Raw genomic sequence first — 13,197 nt, forward strand, 5'->3', positions numbered from 1 at the left:
TTCTGGAAACCCCTCTGCCAATGTTGAGATGCCCCAATCCAATCGTTTGTGCAACTGCACCACTGATCTGGATTTCTTGGCTTGAAATCCTCGACAGCAACTCCCTCCTCCTTGGTCTTGCCCTGTTAGGTACTGTTCTGACCACAGTACCCCACCAACTTCACTCTGCAACTTACCCACAGCGTCCTATGCCCCAGTAGTCTGAAGGTTAGAGCCTCTAGGCTCTGCGCAATCCCGGCACCTGGCACAATCTGCACCTCCTGGCCACAGCGTCGATCCTTCCTGACTGAGAAAGATGATCGGGCACTGCGTAGGTCAGGTCTACTCCTCTCTGCCTCAACGCTGATCCTCCTCCTGGCTCGAACTGATGACGTAGGCTTTCTGTGTCACCCCTTCCTTGTTGCTTTCTGCTAGGAACAGCTTCTGTCACTCGGGACAGTTGTTTCTGTTGCTACTGCTTTGCTCGGTTGATGCCCTCAGTTATCCTGTGATCTGCAACCTTGCTCTGATACCATGTTGGAATTTCTAAGTCTATCTGTTAGAAATTCTTCCTGTACTATCTGATTTATTTCTTCCTACTCGTTCAGTTACTTAACAAGTTATTTACCATGTAAATACTGAAAATAAATAAAAGTACAGTATCAACACATACAGATCATCAACTAAAAGAAACAAGTGCTTGTTGTTTTTGGACTAATGTCCCCAGAAAAACCCAATGCGGGAAAACCGGTGCAGCTATTCAGAGGGTTTTATTATTATACAGTTTCAGAATATAACCTGGGTGCCAAAAATGGCTCACCCAATAGAGAATGCCCTCGGCAGTAGTACCTCTCAGTCGGAGACAAATATTCCGTCTAAATCACCGGAGGAACGATCCCACAACAACATTGTAGCACTTCTGCTGCTCTCTGTCATCCTGATAGGGACTGCATCACCCTATCCAGCTCTCCAGCTCCAATTTGCCCCACGAAATCTCCCAGCGTCAGCCTCTTTAGCCCAGCGTCAGCCTATTTGGCCCAGCATTAGCCTCTCGGGGCTCTGCGTCAGCCTATGGAGCCTCTGCGTCTCCCATGCTGGCCCTCCTTAGGCTCCGCGCAGCTCCTAGCTACCTCTGCGTGGCCTCTGGCTGCCTTTGTGTGGCCTTTAGCTAGCTCTGCGTCAACCCTCTCCCGGCTTCTGCGTTGATGCTCCCGGTACTATCTTTGCCTCTCTGCTACTGTATTCACTGCCCCTCAACTGCAACTCTGATCACTCCTTCGATTTCCTCAGCAAGCCCTGCCCCAGAAAATCGAATTCTTGATCAACTCGGTGTGTTCTCCAACTGACCCTCAAGCCTCCTCTTATACTTTTCTCGTTGGTCCATCAATGGCCGAGATTAAATCTCTAATCAACGGCTAAGATTAGATTTGGCTTGATCCATGACTTTTGGACCATTCTAACTCAGTTTTATATTAATTCACATTAATATTTTATTTTTTCTAAATTTAGACTTAGGAACTCCATTAAAAATATTAATTATTTTAATATCTCCCAAACTGGTTATATTTTGCTCAAACCATTTATGGGTCTTGGAGATCTCATGTGCTTTAGCCTCCACCAATTTTCGTGACTAGAGCACATCCGATGCTACCCAAAATCAGCAGCCCTTAGGCCATATAAGAACCTGACCATCTACAAATGCAACTTTGTAACATTCTCTAACTCTGAATTAGAGAGAAAGTTCTTCTTCACTCCTGGGACAAACAATACATCCCTCGTATGTATAAAATCTTCTAACTCTCGTTGAACTAAAGTTGTCCCAACTCCTTTCACAGCATACTTGGCATTGTCTCCAAGTTCCACTTCCCATGATGAATCCCTCAGTCAAATAGGTGAGAGACTCTTAAAAACATGTGATGTGTCTAGACACACCATTGTCCACCAACCAAATATCACTATTGGTAATGGAATCTAACAGAACGGAAAAAAGGATTTTCTCCGCAGCTTCCTTAAAGATTGGTAATACAATTCAACCTATCTCCCATTTTGAGACTTGGCACCAATTGGCAAGAGATCTAAAATCTAGTCAATTTGTTGAACCAATATTCCACCGAGTCTCCGGGACGGGGAAACGCAGGTGCGGGGATACGCACAAGGGGGGTATATATAAGAAACCCCAAATTTTAGGGAATTTTCGGGGAAACAGGGGGATGTCATAGTCATAAAAATTATAAAATTATAAATTATTAAAAATTTAATATATAAAAATAAAAAAATAAAATCCCAAAAATATGTCAATAACTAAATAGAAAATCTTAATAATTATGAAATGTACATCTAAAGACTAAATATGATCATCATTACATATTAGACTATTATCATTTGACATTTCTGCATTGTAAATCTAAAAGTAAATTACTAAATTGAATCCATCATTTGACATTATGCAATGTTCCTTCTAAATTCATCATTTGGCATGATGCAAGGTACATCTAAATTAAATTAATAAATTCATCATTTGACAATTGAAATTATGCAATGCACATCAAATTTTCAAAAACGATAAAAAGTAAATTCATCATATGACAATGACATTGACATTATGTTGAAGTCTAAAATAGCCATAGAATACTAAACTAAAAGTAAACATAGAAAGCACCAAGCAATGAAATACTAGTAAATTTCTCAAAAAATTCTAAATAATATTAATAAATACTAAGTCTTAAGTTTTCATATACTTTAAGTTTTTTATTTTTGTTATTGTTGACAGCATAATTAATATAATTAATTGTTGACACCGTAAGTTTTTTATTGTTTTTTTTTAATTTTAATATAATTTAAGTAATTTTTTTTTGTTTGTTTTTTTGTTTTTTTGTAAGCTTGGCAGGACTACATCTTCATAATGTCCAACTTCTCACCCCGATCAGGGGATCAGCACAAGATTGAACCCAAGATTTCCAGTTCGATGAGACTTCATTTCCACGGCCATTGCCAATTGAGCTACCCCAAGCAGACATTTTTTATTTTTTTTTAGGTTTTAACAAGTTTTAAGTTTTAATATAGTTTCATTTTCTTATTTTTTGTTTTTTTTATTTTTTCATATATTTAAATTTGCATTTTTTTTTAATTTTAATGTTTTATAAAAATTATTAGACAAAAAAATAGGGGGATGTATATGCATCCCCCCTGCAAAGGAGTAGTGTTTCACCACCAGAAAAACGTCCCCTCGGAGTTTCCCCGAGTTTCCCCAAAAATGGGATGCCGGGGAAACATTTCCTCACGAGTTTTCCCGTCCCCAGAGCATGGGGGAGCGTCAGGGCATGTGGGGGACGCATCCCCGTGGAACATTGTGTTGAACACTTGTCTCTTAGGCTAACTTCAATGGTTTCTCTTTCAACAATGCTCTGATACCATGTAAAACTTTCTACAAGATGAATAGTAGAATACAATTTCCTGATCTGATAATTACTTCCTAATGATTTCCAACTAGTATTTATTCCACTACTATCATTGAATAATTACACTTCAAAAAAATTCTTACCCTGGGAAACCCAACCTTGGGAGAAAACCCACCAATTTTTCTTAGGAGAAATTATTCTTCAGCAAGGTTTACAAATCCAATTTGTCTAGAAATTTGTGCCAATATCCAAGTCAAAAATACAAGTCAAACCTGGTCAATCTTCAGCAAGTCATCACTAGTCAAAATCAATGTTGGTCAACTTGCAGCTTGTGGTCAACCCTTTACACGTGCAAATAAACTTGGCATGTTCTATAGTCAAAACTTAGTCAAATAGCAAGTCAAACTCGATCAAATTAGTCAAACGTGTCTTCCTTTCTTCACGCATGCGACTATCCAAGAGAGATCAGAAAATGATGAAGAGAGCGAACAAATTCGCACTTGCTTGGTGGAGAAAAATGAGATGTCACATCATCTATTTATACTAGTTGAATTGGGTGAAATAACCCAAGGGACATATCCCTTCACCCTCCTGGGCCAACTTGACTTTTCTAGGCCGAATTGTCATTCAAAAATCAAATTTTTAATTTAATTTTTCATAAATCTTCTAGGTCGACTTAGGCATGCGAGAATACCTCTCGATGCTACACAAAAAATCAACAATCCCTCTTCATAAAGGATACTTTTAGCCACAGATCTCAATACCTACACATCATGCCCCACCCTGGGATCACTGGACCAATTAACTCAAACTTCCCCATCAATCCATCAGATCAAAGCAACAAATGGCAGGGAAAGCTCCATAGCGCACTAGACAGCAAGATGGTGAGACCCCAAGTTTCTCAACTTCCCCCTTTGGGAGACCAACCAATATTATTGAGATTGGTTTGCAGATGTTGGTACATACATCAAGCCACACATTCTCAAAGCATTAGAGGGATCAGGTCCATATGGGTCCAGAGTAGAGCATGCCCCGCCCATTAGACTACCTCCCAAATCCAGAGGAGCAACTAGAGATCCGTTCGAAGTTTCCTTCTTTTGACCTAGGATGTTGAAGTAGGTAGCCAGGCTCCTCAATGGTACCAAAAGACTTTGATAGCAAGCCAATGCCGAGTTTTCCCCCCTCGCCCTCGAACATCAAACTCAAGAGACCTTAATTTTATAGCCCCATCGTCTGATTTCCCTCTCTCTCGCTCTCTTGACAGAGTCTTGTGTTGGATTGTCCGCCTTTCCAATCTTGGACAAACTCACGTAGTGTTTTATATCATCGTACCTTTATCACAATTTTATATGTATATGTAGGTTTCTTTCTTTATATTATTTTTGGCATTTTCTAGGCATTGAACTGGCATTCTCACATTTGTACTCATTTTGGTTGTACTCTTCAATCCCATTGACCTACTTCTTACCTTCTCTTAATCTACCGCCCTTTTCTTTTCCTATCTATGCTTTGAGAGAAGATAATTAATCTCCTCAATCCTAGTCGCCACCCATCTCAATCATAAGATGTATGCATAAGATTAAATGCTAATCTAAATCACTAATGTCCTAGAGCTTCTAGAACATTTCATATAGATTCCTAAGATTAGTTGACTTCAAAACATAGTAGTTTTTACTTTTCCTTTATTTTTTGAGTGAAATTACAAGATAGAATTAGTAATCACCTTTCCAAGTTGGTCACCAAAGAAATGTCTCGAACCACTTCCGACACATTCCAATAAACTTGTGCAAGAAGATCCTGCTCAAGCTACATTTCTCAACAGAATGGGCTAGAAATATAAGCCAAGACAACTTAGAAAATTGACGAAACTGTCAAACAAATTGGCCTTTCATTATAAAAACATTGCAAACCCTAGTATTTGAAAAATAGTTTAATCATGTTACGCTAACTCTATTTGTTAATGTCATCACACCCAATATAAGAGGAATAAGTAATTTGGATTCCATAAATTCATATGATAGGGTTTCCCTTTAACAACTACTCTCTAGATCCTTGAGGTTGACCCTCACAGATATTCTACTGCCAATCCTGCAAAGAAAGGTAAAATAAAAGGTATTTGGATGAAATAAGATATTCAACCTCAACTATTGTATGCTGTCAAGTTGACAACCAAGTGCTAGCAACACCTTATATATATTGACAAATCTTGTTTGGTCTCATCCAAGGTAACCTGCAAAAAGCTAATCATGGCTTTGATCTCCTACCTAAATGCAACTGAAAAGGGATAAAAAGAGTTTCACAAAGTCAAGTGGTTGTCACTCCCCTACAAATATGGAAGGCAAGGGTATCATTTACATACACTTGCCAGCCAATGCTCTAACATGCACAGAGAATTCTTAGGCAATTAAAGTGGAAGAAGCATGGAGGTTCAATGACGTTATTCAGAGGAATGGATCAGATATATCATAGATGATATGGAGGGTATTATAGAAAGCTCAACACCATAAAGAGATAAAGACAAAACACAAAACTAAAAGATGCACATGTCATTTTACCTAATAATAGCAACAAGAAAGAAGTGAGTTCAGACTCATCTTATTTACAACAGTGATGTTTAAACCCACAATTTCAAGAAAAAAAATACAAACTACCCAAAATCAGAAAAATTATTTAGAACAGAACCTCTGAGCATTTTTTTTCATGAGATGCAAGCAATCCTTCGTACTTGGATTGCAGTTCTGCTTTCTCAGCTAGAAGTTTTTCATATTCTGATGAAGTGGGTCCACCCAAGCTGCGCTGAATGAATCTATCAAAGAAGAACAGAAGATACGTATTTCAATTTCTGAAGTTTAAAGCAAATGACCATAGGGAACAAACCAAAATCCAAAAAATGCATATTAATATTTAAAAATATTTGACAGCAGAACAACCTTCATAACATCTGCTAAAGCACTAATTGCTAACTGCAAAGTTATGTTTCTTCAACTTTTAACTTTTTTAAATTAGCACATAATTCTTGATGGTTGCACGACCATATATCTTCACTCGAATGAAAAAGGCATTTCCATAGTAGGTCATTTAAATATAATTTCTACTATAATTAAAGCCATCCATGGCACTGCTTTCAAGACTTATATTCCTGCCATATTCAACATTAATATTCATAATAAAAGACAGAATGAATTAGGAAAATATTAAAACGGTGTTTGCATGGTCTGGCTTCTAGCTATGAAGATCAGAAAATTACAGAAAGGCTGAGAGGTCTTGCCAGATCGACCAGAAGTCTAGGAAGAATCGTCTCCATGTGTTTCTGCTTCGTTACAGTCTGCAGGTAATTTTCTTCATGAGGGAAGGAGGTGCAACATTTTAAGTCATAAGAGGGAATAATTTGAAGAGTCATTAACAAAAGAGAATATGGGATCACTCAACCAAAATTTTGACTGCAGTAAACAAAAGGGTCCTGTTGACCACTGAAGTACACCCAAAGATTTTTGAAGACTCCATGCCCAAGGATGTATCAGAGGCTTCATGTACCATCAAAGATCATCATATCACCAGAGTTTTTCAACTCTACTTCTTCTTTTCATCTTTTCTGTTGTACTCAGATTCCACAATCTAATTCGAGCTCCCTCATCAAGGATTGTGTGGGCCTCTAAGGAAGAAATCAAGTTGTCACTTGGGAAATTCGAATCTGCATGAAGGAGCATTGTGATTGTCAGCCATTTGTCTTGGGATTGTCACCATTCGCCTTGGGATTGGCTCCCAAATTTCCATATAATAGAGCTATTGTGCTTAGAGAAGCTTTTCTCTTATGTACACTTGTTCTCAATTGCAATAAAAGTCTTTGGGGTTCATTCATGAGTTCTTCGGAGTATGATGATTGGCTCACTATTGGTATAATTTCTTTTGCTCATGCTTTAATCTAATTTATTTCCATATGCTCTTGTAGATTTGTTAATGTAAAGCTATCTTGCATTGGCAATTGATTTACAAGTATGCTCTAGGTGTAGAAATCTCTAGTTATTTTCCAATAAATTTCTAAAGTTTTCTTATCATTGCTTATTTGTTAAATCTATATGGGACTAATGTTTGATTGAAGTTTTGTAGAGGAAAATCTTGTTTGGATCAAATATAAAGTGTGAAGGACAGTCTTTGGAGAGACCAACCCACCCTTCACACATTCTCCAAGGAGCTCTCATTGGTTCTTTGAATTCCATAGTTCATCTTACGAAGTGATTTTGCAGGGATTTTCTTTGACATAGCTTGTATACAAGCAAATACTTCATAACTTAAATCTCTTTAAAAATTTGTGCTTTCATTGATTTATTTAGCTACTTAAGAGTATTTCCCAAACTAGGCAAATGATGGGTTTCACTCCCATCACTTGATTTGGTTTTGTATATTATTTTGTATCATACTTACATGCTCTTTTTACAATAATCTTATCTTAGTTTTGCAGTCCATAGTTGGAGTTTTAACACATGTGCCTTGAGGAAATACCATTGAGACTCTAACTAGTTTTCTTGTAGGACCTCTCAAGCAACCAAGCTTTATTCTAAGGAGATCGTGGACACTAGAAGAAGCTACAAAGAAGGATAGACCATGGGCCTTTGTGGAGATTGTAATTTCAGATTTTGGAAAGACTTCTTTGGCCTTTGAGTTTGTTAATATTTGGAGGGATATTATAGCTATTTCTAGCTCTAAATCTTGTACAAATTCCCTTCACCTTTTGGGCAGCCCTCTAAGACGTTTTAACTCCATTGTAATATCATAATAAAAGATCTTTTTTCTTGTGGGAACTTGGGTTTACCCAAGGCATCCTTTCTCCTCTTCTAGAAGGAGGATTTTGTGTTGGTGGATTAATTTTGCATCTCATCTTTTCTAACTTTTCTTTTTAGCTCATTCTGCATGCTTTAAAATTAACACAACCTCACCATCACATTTTGATTTCTAAGTTAGATCTTGCTATAAATTCATTTGATTCTTTGTATTTCATTTTGCTTTGAAGTACAAGTTGATATCTTGCTTTGGAGCAACTCACTTCTTACATGCAAGTATATGGAGTTATGTGGCAAGTTTAATTTAGTTGCTTGACAATTTGCTTTCTTTGGGATACACCTGCCTCACTATATGCTCATTTGTCATCTTGCTCACTTATTTTCCAAGCATACTTTACAAGCAAGCATTTACTTTTCAGCTTCATCTCATTTCCAATTGTTATAAGTTTATGGTTTGTGGCATTTACTTGGAGCAATTTACAATTTCATTTACTTATGAAGCTTATGTTTATGTGTTCTATACAATTTTGAGAGAAATCTTTTCAAGTTATATCATTGTGACCATTTCCATTTACTTGAGGCAATTCATTTCTTTTGTAAAGCAAACTTACTTGCATCACTTTAATTCACTCTCAAGCTAATTTCATTTTCCAATTGAAATTACATTTGCAATATTACTTTGAACATTATCTCATTTCCATTATTTTGAAGCATTGCAAATCTCTTGAAAACTTACTTGCATTACACTTAGGGATTTTAGCATAGTTTTCATTTTAACTCAATTAACCTCCAAACATAAGCTTGGTTGATAGACATCATAGGGAAAAGACTTTTTTGGAAAACTCTTCTAATTGTGTTAATTTTAGATAACAATGGTATGTTATATGCTTAGCACAATTTACTTCAATGTTCCTTAAGCAGCGCAATAACAATTTCAATAATTTCCAGTAGCAATCACATTAACCATTAATCGCATTGACAGTAAATGCAGATTGAACACAAAACAAAATGCAGAAGACAAGCCAAGAAAAGGGGACACCAGATTTGGCGGATGCCAGGGAAAAACCCAATGTGGGGAAACCCTTTAATCAAATCTTCTTATTATTATTCAATAGATCAGCACAGAGAGACAGTACAAAAATCAAATTCACTTGCCCAATACACAGTCAAATCAACCCTGTCAAATTCTGCAGTCAAACTTCGGCCCTAGCCATAAAGTCAACATTGGTCAAAACAGCAGCAAACCTTCTCCAATGCAGCTTGGTCTTCCTTCGTCAAACTTGCCCTGAACAGGAGGTCAAATGCAACCCAAAACAGCTTGGACAAACTCAGTCAAAGGAGAGACAAAATCTGTTGTAATTTTCTGCAGTCAAACAGAAGTCAACTTAGGTCAACATGCCCAGAAAATCTCGGTTTTAGTGTCAGTCAATGCAGCCTCCCAAAATCGGAATTTTGACCCTTAAAACGTAGTCAAACAAAGTCAAGAACCCTTTGGTCAATGTTGGTCTCAAGTTTGAAATTTTTTGTCTGCAATCTGTGCCAGAAACTCGTCCTTCATACACACGTATGAGAGAGAGAGAGATGATCCCCAAGCTATACGAACCAATCTTTTTAGGAGAAAGAAGAATTGTTGAGTGAGTGATGTCCAAATGAGGTGAGAGGTCACTCCTATTTATACAACTCGATGAGGGTGAAAAGACACATCTGTTGGGCTTTTTGAGCCTACATTAAGTTGAGGCCAACCTTCACAATTTGTGCATGTGAGAGAATGAATTCAAAATCACACTTCTGCTTGACTGAATGAGATGATCTTTATATCAAACTTTGACCTCTCGAAAAGAGGAATCCAATGCAATAATCATCTCCATCATATGAGTTGTCCCAAGGTGGAATTTGGCCCTAGTTGTCAATTTTAACACTCCCTCTCAACTAGGGAGAATTCCACCTGCCAATCCATCTGTCATCATCATGCCATCCTGTCATCATGTACCATTTATGTCATCATTGCTCTACTCTGCTTTTTTGAACCATGAAGTAATAATGAAGAAGAAGTGATCGAGAGTGAGTCGCAAGACCTTGCCACTCTCCACTGACACAAGTCAGTCCTTGATCCCAAATCAAGATGTTGAACACCATGCATCCTAGTCATGGGGAGTACGGCAATACACGATGCGTCCATCGGTAGTGCTATGGTCCCTAACCACTTTTCCTAACTCATTGGGTAGATGAGAGGTACTTCCCATGGGTCCCAGACTCCATGGGTAGGATGTATGTTGGTGCATCAACAAGAGAAGGTGAACCACTCATCCTGCTCATATGCCATAGGAGAAAGTGAACCACTCATCCTATGCATATGTCAATCGTAAGGGAGGTGAACCACTCACCCTACATACATGCGTCCGCAATCATAGGGGAAGGTGAACCACTCACCCTACACACATGTCAACCATCATGGGGTACCACAGGGGAAGGTGAACCACTCACCCTATGGTTGGTCATAGGTTCGAGAAGTACCCCAAGTCCCCAGGAGCTCCCAGAGCTCAGTATCCAACTCATGCGGGACCTTCATAGGAGGGTCTTTCCACGACTCCAAGTCTCTCTCGGAAGGTTAAGAATGTGAATTTCCCCAAAGGCTTCGTGAGAATGTCTACAACCTACTCATCTGTCTTGATGTGTTGAAGCCTTATTGCTCCCCGTTGTACCATATCCCAGATAAAGTGGTACCTGATATCAATGTGCTTGGAACGATTGTGGAACACGGGATTCTCTTAAAGGCAAATCCCACTCTAATTGTCGCAGAAGATCAGGTGGTATCTGGCACATGCTCAAATAGCTCACTGAAGAGCTTCCTCAACGAAACAGATTCACAATAGGCCATACTCGCAGCAATGTATTCGGCCTCGGTGGTGCTTAAAGCAACCGATTTCTGCTTCCTGCTCATCCAAGATATTGAAGCAGACCCCAAAGAGAAGCAACACCCAGACATGCTCTTACAATCCACCACACTACCAGCCCAGTCAACATCTGCATATCCATGTAGCCTCAAATTCCCAGCAATCCACAGTGGATTGTGCCCCGGAGATATCTCAAGAGATTCTTAGCAGCAATCCAATGAATGTGATAAGGCTCGACCATAAATTGACTCAACGTGTTCACAGCGAAGCATATGTCAGGACGGGAGTTTACCAAGAACATCAGTGCCCTCACAAGTTGACAATACTCGGAAGGGTTCGCTAATCCGGGCCCAGCAACACTTCCACATAGCTTCGTGAAGTTGAGTTCCATCGAAGTAGACAGGAACTTGCAATCCACCATCTGACATCTCTCAATAGCTTCACAATGTATTTTCCTTGAGAAAGGAAAGTCTCACCTGGCTTTTGCCAAACCTCCAACCCTAGAAAATACTGCATTAGTCCCAGGTCCTTCATCTCGAATTCGGAAGCCAACTCCCTCTTGCATTGATGAATGAGAGGGTCATCACCTGTCAAAAAGAGATCATCCACATAAAGGACCAGAATGAGAGGTTTGTCCTTTTCAACCTTGAAGTATAGATTCGGGTTAGCTTCACTCCTTGTAAAACCCAACTTCATAAGATAGCTATCTATCCTCTCATACCAAGCCCTAGGAGCTTTCTTCAACTTGCATACATGTGTCTTGCAATCTTGAACTTCGAACCCCTCGAGTTGTTCTACATAGATTTCCTCCTTAAGCGAGCCATGCAAGAAAATAGTTTTGACATCCATTTAGTGTAGGCTCCGTCCTTGCGAGACAACAAGGGCTATGATCGAACGGATAGTGGTATATCGAGAAAGCAGTGCAAATATCTCATCATAGTCCACTCCTTCCTTTTGAGAAAAGCCTTGAGCAACGAACCTAGCTTTAAACTTTTCAGCACTCTCATCAGCTCCATATTTGATTTTGTAAAGCCATTTTGAAGTGACCACTGACTTGTCCTTGGTCTAGGAACCACATCCCAGACATCATTCTTCATGATCGACCCATATTCCTCGTTCATCGCATCCTTCCAAACTTGGAGATTCACAACTTCTTAGAATGTACATGGCTCAGACTGTACTATAGTACTCATGGCAGCTAAGTACCCTTGATACCTATTCATCTTCTTGCTTTCACGAAATGTCCCCCTTGGTGCAACATGTCTCTAGACATCTTCAAGAGTATCTTTGAGCCAAAAAGGTCTTTTTCTTGAAGTAGAGGGCTCACTAGGAGGTGCATCAATGGGATCCATCGGACCTTCAACATCGGGCATCGAATCATCTATCGAATTCATCCTGCTTTCCTGCATCATCATCCTTGTCCTTCCTAGGGATAGGAAGATCTCGAACTTTCCCAAGGGTCGAATCTTCATCGAAAGTGACATCATGAATTATCTCCACTTCTCTTTGACCAGGCACATAAATTCTATATGCCTTCGAAGTTTCACTGTAGCCCACAAACGTTCCTTTCTTCCGAGATGCATCTAGCTTGTTTCTTTTCACTTTCAGCACATGAAAACATACGGGACAACCAAAAATCTAAAATGAGAAACATCAGGTTTCTTATTGGTGAAAACTTCTTCAGGTGCCTTGAAGTCCAAAGCTTGATGCGGGAATCTATTTTGAACATACACAGCAGTGTTGGCAGCTTCTCCCCATAAAAACTTCGGTAGGCCTTGGTCATGAAGCATGGCACAGGTGGCTTCTATGATAGTTCGATTCTTCCTTTCGACAACATCATTTTGCTGAAGAGTATATGCAGTAGTGGTCTCCCTCTTAATGCAAGCTTCTCTACAATAGTCACTGAATTCATTTAACTCATATTTGGTTCCCTTATCGGTCCTCAATATTTTGATCTTCTTCTCTGTTTGATTCTCGACAAAGGTTTTGAAATAGTGGAACCATTAGAACACTTCGTCCTTCTTCTTTAAGAAATAGATCCATGTTTTGCGAGGGAAGTCATCCACAAAAATTGCGTAGTACAAATATCCTCCCAAAGATGTTATGGGCAACATACCTGATAGATCAGAATTGATCAATTGAAGAATA

At 38.9% G+C, this 13,197-nt stretch overlaps 1 protein-coding gene across 5 annotated transcripts in view; it reads right to left on the bottom strand.

Annotated features, from left to right (window-relative positions):
- The window catches only part of LOC149143194 (c-Myc-binding protein), a 181,746-nt gene that overhangs the window by 40,379 nt on the left and 128,170 nt on the right, over positions 1–13,197 (bottom strand). For all 5 annotated transcript variants that reach the window (XM_089449155.1, XM_089449151.1, XM_089449154.1 and 2 more), the window contains one exon: positions 6,060–6,183. In XM_089449155.1, coding sequence (XP_089305281.1) covers positions 6,060–6,183 — 124 coding nt within the window. The remainder of the gene's footprint in view (positions 1–6,059; positions 6,184–13,197) is intronic.

Source organism: Pinus tabuliformis, chromosome X, assembly GCF_031772625.1.
Source record: "Pinus tabuliformis cultivar Carrire ecotype Pingquan chromosome X, CPIR1, whole genome shotgun sequence".
Classification (NCBI taxonomy): Eukaryota; Viridiplantae; Streptophyta; class Pinopsida; order Pinales; family Pinaceae; genus Pinus; species Pinus tabuliformis.